The 6,937-nt window shown below is 46.9% G+C and overlaps 1 protein-coding gene across 1 annotated transcript in view; it reads right to left on the bottom strand.

Moving 5' to 3' along the window:
• The window catches only part of Cenpu (centromere protein U), a 25,924-nt gene that overhangs the window by 16,778 nt on the left and 2,209 nt on the right, over positions 1–6,937 (bottom strand). Inside the window, exons 3-6 of the mRNA XM_005362651.3 lie at positions 5,259–5,367; positions 1,995–2,091; positions 896–956; positions 6–185 (exon numbers count right to left, since the gene is read on the bottom strand). Coding sequence (XP_005362708.1) covers positions 6–185; positions 896–956; positions 1,995–2,091; positions 5,259–5,367 — 447 coding nt within the window. The remainder of the gene's footprint in view (positions 1–5; positions 186–895; positions 957–1,994; positions 2,092–5,258; positions 5,368–6,937) is intronic.

Below are 6,937 nucleotides of genomic sequence, written 5' to 3'. Positions count from 1 at the left end.
GGTGCCGCCTGGGGCTGCTGTGCCGGCTTCACAGGGGGTGCCGCCTGGGGCTGCTGTGCCGGCTTCACAGGGGGTGCCGCCTGGGGCTGCTGTGCAGGTGTTCTCTCTGTGGACCTCACTTTCCTCCTTACGTCATCTTCAGAGCTCTCAAACTCATCGCTGATGGGCTCAAGCTTTCTCCTTGGCTATGAAGGAAACAGCATTGCTTGTTTAGAAAATTCAACTCTTAGACAGGCAGATCTCTGCGAGCTCAAGGCCAGCCTGGTCCACAAAGTGAGTTTGAGGACAGCCAGGGCTGTTACACAGAGAAACCCTGTTTCCAAAGAAAAGTTAAATCTTATGACTTCTTGTCAAGAAACTATGGGATTCCCATTTCTCACTCATAAACATCAAAACTGAGCACAGCATCCAGAAGACAGCAGGATTAGAATGTCACCCAGCTCTCTCGGCCCTTGAGAGCCACAACCTGAGTACACTATCGAATGCCACAGCAACTGGCTGGGGAGGAGAGCTGAGAAGTCTTTCATAACATTTCGGGCATAAACATATTTTTCCTGGGCTAGTCTGATAGTGTGACAGGGAGAGGCATGTGCCACCAGGTCTGCATTCAGTCCCTAAGACCCACAGTGTGGAAGTGTCGAGTGGACCCCCACAGCTGTCCAGTTCAGTCCCTAAGACCCACAGGGTAGAAGTGTTGAGTGGACCCCCACAGCTGTCCGCTGCACACTGTACATACCACATACATACAAACACACACAAATGAATATCATTATTATAAAAAACATTTCTAAGACTTTTCTGTATGAAAAAATACTGCTACAGGATTTTTTTCTCTATTTGCATCTACTCCAAGTAAAAAGGTTTCTTAGAAATAGAGAAGAACAGTCCCGCATACCTTTTTCGTGCTGCTCTTTAGAGAACTGCTTCCTCTTGCTTTGGTCTCAGAAAGGTTCAAGCTGTCAAACAACAAGCCATCAGCACCGTGTGCATGACATTCTCCACACGACGCTTCAGCGTGAAAACCAGTGGGCCGTGAAGGGTTTTCTACCTGCCGCGGGCAGGCCTTACAAAACCATCTGTAATTCTGTGGGGTAGTTTGAATGTAATTGTCCCCATCAAGCTCATTGGGAGTGACACCTTTAGGAGGTGTGGCCTTATTGGAGGAGGTGTGGTCTCGTGGGAGGATGGCTTTGAGGTCTCATGTAAGCTCAAGTCATGCCCAGTGAGGCAGTTCACTTCTTGTTGTGTTGGGGACTGTGGACCCCCAGATCCTAAATTTCCTGTAAACAACTTGTTTTTCCAATGCTTGCTGCTGCTCTGAGCAAAACAACTTGTTTTCCTGTGTTTGCAGCTGCTCTGAGCACGAGACCCTCAGGAGTTCCTGATGGTAGGGGAGTGGTTTCTGGTGGGTTTGGCTGGGGCGTGGCTATCAGTTAAGGATTCCTATATAAGCTGCCCTGGAACACAATAAAGGGGGCATTTTTGGGGAATTCAAGACCTGTGTCTCTGTCTCTGTCTGTATTTGTGTGTGTCAATCTCCAGGCCCTTGCCAGGCCCGTGAACCATCCCGTAGTACAGGCATAGTACCGTAATACACGTAGTACAGGCACTACAAGATTGTAGCACATGAAGTAGTACAGACGTTACACTGTTGCTGGCATATCAAGATGTAAAACTCTCAGCTACCTCTCCAGCACCATGTCTGCCTGCAGGCCAACATGTTCCATCATGACGATAACAGACTGAACCTCTGAACTGTAAGTTGCCACCCCAATTAAATGCTTTCCTTTATAAGAATTGTCATGGTCATGGTGTCTCTTCACAGAGATAAAGCCCTAACCAAAACACTCCGGCACCAGGGGATCCAACGCTTCTGGAGTCCTAGGGCACCTGTGCTCACTTGCACACACCCACACATATAATTAAAAAAATAGTTAAAGTAAATTTAGCCCTCCCCAAATAAACCAAACAATCTGCTTGAGATGGACCCATACCTTCTGCCCTCTTCTCTTCCGTGAGCGGCTGGAAAGACAGGCGGCCTTTTGGGCAGCTCCTCTTCGGCATCAATAACAGTACTGTGCAGAGGAGGGTCTACAAACACAGAAGAGCAAGTTTACCACGGGCTGTCTAGGGAATGAGGTGTATTCCCTGACAGGGATACCAGGCAATCTTTGTTTAAATGGTCAAGCAAATCAAAGTCTATCCCACACGCCACTTCCCAGATATGTTTTAACTCGTCCCTCAGTAATAGAAGATGTAAACCTTATTGCCAATAAAAACATGGCTCCAGGGGCTAGAGAAGAGGCTCACTGGCTAAGAGCACTTGTTGCTCTTGTCAGGGACCTGGACTTGACTCCCAGAACCCAGAAGGCGGCTTTTAACCTTCTGTAACTCTAACTCCGAGACATCCTCTTCTGGCCTCCATAACCACCAAGCATGCACACGGCACCGACATACATGCAAGCAAAACCCTCATACACACAAACTAAAATAAATCTAAAAAGAAATTTTAAAGGCATGTTTTCAAATTATATATCTATATCTCATGTATATTAATAGAAATGTTTTCATAACACAAGAGAAACATGAGTAGGAAGCCTGACTGGGTCTTTCTTTACCACTCTGCATGTGCTTTATCGAACACACCCCTCGAGGCTGCTGCGCTAGTTATCAACTGCTCAAGCTTACAGTGCACCCCTCTGACTTCATCACTCACAAGCACCGAGCCTTTAGATGGCACTGGGGAGGGCGCCTGCCCTCTCGAGTTCACCTGGACTGCTAGGCCTTTACACTAGAGCAAGAAGTGAACCTGAAGGAAGACGTAGGTGACAACATGGCCTTGGTGGAAAGGCAGGGAAAGGGGATGCTAAGGCTGCTCCTACCTGCTGGGGGCGGTGGATAGAGCAGGGATGGAAAATCTGAAGGGGCAAAGGAGGTGGGTGACCAGTCTCAACAGACGTAATTGCTGCAAGGGGAGCTGGGAAGAGCCAAGCAACCAGGGTTTTTTTTTTTTTTTTCATGTTCCAATGTTAGTATGATGTACAAACTTAAAAGTTTTCTTTCCAAAATAAATAGCAGTTTAAATACTGAACATGTCAACTGCATGATTTTAAGGCTGATAATATATTCCGTGATGCCCTCAACTAAGCAATGGTATTGATTTCTTCTACAGCTGGGAGTGAGGGTCATCAGTGGATGTCCAAAGATAAAGAAATCAGTCCTGAACTTTCACAAGTCAGCTTCTCTAAAGTTTAACGACCTATCAAGAGCACGCCCAGAAGATATTTGACATCATTATAAAAATGCGCATACAACCATTAGATACATTTCACATCTCTTACATAAGTATAACCAGGATAAGAGAAAGGAGGAAAGAGAAAGAGAAGAAAGAGGAGAAAGCCCAAAGTAGCAAGGCTGGGTAAGCCAGGAGCTGAGCCACACACACCGATGTAGGATATAAACTGTGGCAGCCACTGTGGGCATCGAGGAGTCCTCAAACACACAGCCCTACAACCGGTGTGGCTGACGTACACCCCAGGGGTCCTACTTGTGGGCACCTGCACAATAGTGAAAGCAGGGACTCGGAGACACCTGCACACCAAATCTCCACTGACAGATGAGTGCATGACCAAGTCCGCTTTCTGTTGCTGCTGTGTTTTGAGATCAAGCTTCATGTAGCCCAGGCTGTATACTCAAGCCTGACTTTCGACAGATGGTTTTACTGCCTCCCTCTACCTCCCAGGGGTGATGGTTACAGTGCGCTACCACATTCAGCTGGAATTGGGCTTACAGAAACAGTCCTGTACTGTAGGCAAGATCCTGAGCCGCTCCCCAGCACCACAGACACTCGTAACAGGACAAAAGGCAGTTCTGAATCACGATGAGCGTCATGACCCGAAAGGCAATACACTGGATGAAATTAGCTGGATACACAGGACAAATGTGCTGGACAGTTTGATATCAACTTGACACAAGTCAAGTCATCTGAGAGGAGGGAGCCTCCAGAAGATTAGGCTGCAGGCAAACCTGTAAGGCATTTTTTTTTATTAGTGATTGATGGGGGATGGCCCAGCCCATTGTGGGTGGGGCCATTCTTGGACCTGTGGTCCAGGGTTCTATGAGAAAGCAGGCTCCAGGAGAAGCAAGCCAGTGAGCAGTACCCTTCCATGGCCTCTGCATCAGCTCCGGCCCCCAGGTTTCTGTCCTGAGTTCCTGTCCTGACTTCCCTCGATGATAGCAGTGAAGACAAGTATAAGCCAAACAGACCCTTTCCTCCCAGCTTGCCCTGGCCACGGTGCTTCATCTCAGCAATAGCAACCCTAACTGAGACAGCCATGTACCTTCCTCTCACGTGAGGCTCCTAGAGTCGCCCAGTTCACAGAGTGGCTGCCTGGGGCTGGGCCATGAGAACAGGGAGCTGCTTACTGGCTATGGAGTCTGAGTTCAGGATACTGAGAGTTCTGAAGATGAATGGTGAGAGATGGCTGCTCAGTAGTGTGAACGGACCTCTCTGCCACGGACTGCTGTGTTTAAAACTGGTTAAAATCGTAAAGTTTGTGTGTAGATTAACCCTCTATGCATACAACACCACAAGGAGACATTATTTTATACTCACTAGACTGGCTAGAATAAAAAAGTCAGAATGTTAACACCAAAGTTGGTATAAACTCACTATAGATTCAACAGTTCTCCTAGGGGTATGTCTCAGAAAACAGCACACACACACATACACACGTACACGTACGCACAGACACACACATGTACACATTCACACACACACACACGCATGCACGCACAGACACACACATGTACACATTCACACACACACATGCACGCACAGACACACACATGCACACACACACACGCACGCAGACACACACAACCTTGACCATGAATGTTCATAGCAGCACAGCACTATGATCAAGATAAAGAGAACCCAAAGCCAACTGAGCATTAGTAAGCCATAAAATTTAAGAATGAAGTAGATACACGCTACAACCTTGAAAACGTGATGCTAATTCAAAGAAGCTCACCAGAACAGGATAGATAGTCTATGATTCTATTTATATGAAATGTCAGAAGAGACAAAGCCATAGAGTTTGGAAGTAAATTTACAGTGTCCAGGGACCAAAGGAAGGGAAGGGGGGCTGGCTGGTGTGGGGAGGTTCTCCAGGCCAAACCTGCTCCGGCCTTAGATAACGGACATGCTAACTAAGCGTCGCAGCGTCCACGTCCTGACAGGAATGGAGAACACAAACCGAAGGACTCATTCAGCTCCTCTTCATCTCCCATTTCTCCCAGCATGCTTGAGGCAGAATTATCCGAGAAGTCAAACGGGTCCTTAGGCTTGTGCTTTTGACCAGCTCTCTAAAAGTGAATAAAAGCAGTCACTGAAATGGAGACCGTGTGGACCACTCTCTTCTCCTGAGGACCCTACGGTCCTCCTAAGGAGTCCTGCGGTTCCTAGAAGCACTTGACACTTTTGAATCTCGCCACGACTTTGATGATTCAGAACAGGGAAAGGTGAAACACTTGTATGAGACCAGAGTAGACTAGATTCTGGTGGCCATAGGATCTCTCTACCAACTATTAAGCAGAACCATTATGTACAGAAGCAGATACTGACAAGCTAGGGAGGGATGAACATGGCTGTGTTTCAACAGAACTGACTTCTGGGCACTGAAATTTCCTATCATTTTCACAGGGCATGAGACATCTTCATTTAGGTCACCTTTATTTGATTTTTTGAGACAGGGTTTCACTGTGTATTCCAGGCTGACTTTGAACTCAATGTACAGGAGTCCTCCTAAGTGCTAGGATTATAAACAGGTGTGAGCCATCCCATCCAGTTTATTTAAATCATTTAAAAAAAATACAACAAACAACAAAAACCATTCTTAGTTCACAAGGCTGTACAAAAATAAATGGCAGGCTACCTTTGGCCCACAGGTATCATTCACCTAAATCCTTGATGTAGGGGACAGTATGATCCCCTCCCCCAGAAAAAGGGTATAAGCTCATAAGCAGTTTTGACTGCACACAGGGTAAAGCTGCCTTCCTACCGGACAGAGAAGAGGACTTTCAGTTCCATCTGTTTCAATACACAGACGAAACCCTAATCCCGATGAAAGACCAAAATGAGATCATCTTCTATGGTAGCTTACAAAATACAAGAGGATATTATTACAGATAAGGAAAAGTCTGGAAGCTATTAAGGACATGCAATTACACTGGCAGACAAAACCCCAAGCCTCGGGGAAAGCCGCATCCAGAGTGTTATATGGAGAAGTGCCAAGAGACAGCCTAAGATTTGCTCTCCAGCCAAGGATGCCTCCCGCACAGGCAAGGTAACTCCCTCCCCCAGGGAGGACCTGAAAGCCGACCAGGAAGGCTGGGAAGGGGCGTAAGCGAGTAGAGAACCACTCCCCACCCTCACCCCACCCCTGGGCACAGTGAACTTTAGCCACCCTGAGTGGGCAGGAAAGCGGAGCAGGATCCCCCCAGAGGTATGCTAGAGATTCGCCACAGTGAGGGAACACCATCCAGGTTAGAGTCAGGGCAGCAGGGTGGACCTGCTGAAGATGGAGAAAGTCAGGCAACCCACAAGGCCACCAGCGCTCCGAAGAGCTAGTCCTAACCGGGAAAAGCAAGCACCTTCATCGCCCTGACTGGAAACGGCGATACAGGTTATTTGGAATTAGCAATCAAGAGTGTTAAGTAAATGCACTTGCCTTTAACACTTCCTGAAGAAAAACAAAGCTATTACATGGACCAAGAGGAATACCATAGGCCCACACACAGCTGTTAAAAACTGTGGCAGGGAGAAATTGCTATAAGTGAAAAATGACCATTCAAAACATATTACAACTTTTACACGATGTCAATATCTGAATAAAATATCAATCTAGGCACAAAAAAGAATTTTTTTCTTTTCTTT

Source organism: Microtus ochrogaster, linkage group LG7_11 (genome assembly GCF_000317375.1).
Source record: "Microtus ochrogaster isolate Prairie Vole_2 linkage group LG7_11, MicOch1.0, whole genome shotgun sequence".
In the NCBI taxonomy this organism is placed as follows: Eukaryota; Metazoa; Chordata; class Mammalia; order Rodentia; family Cricetidae; genus Microtus; species Microtus ochrogaster.
This window is presented reverse-complemented; position numbering and strand designations above follow the sequence as displayed.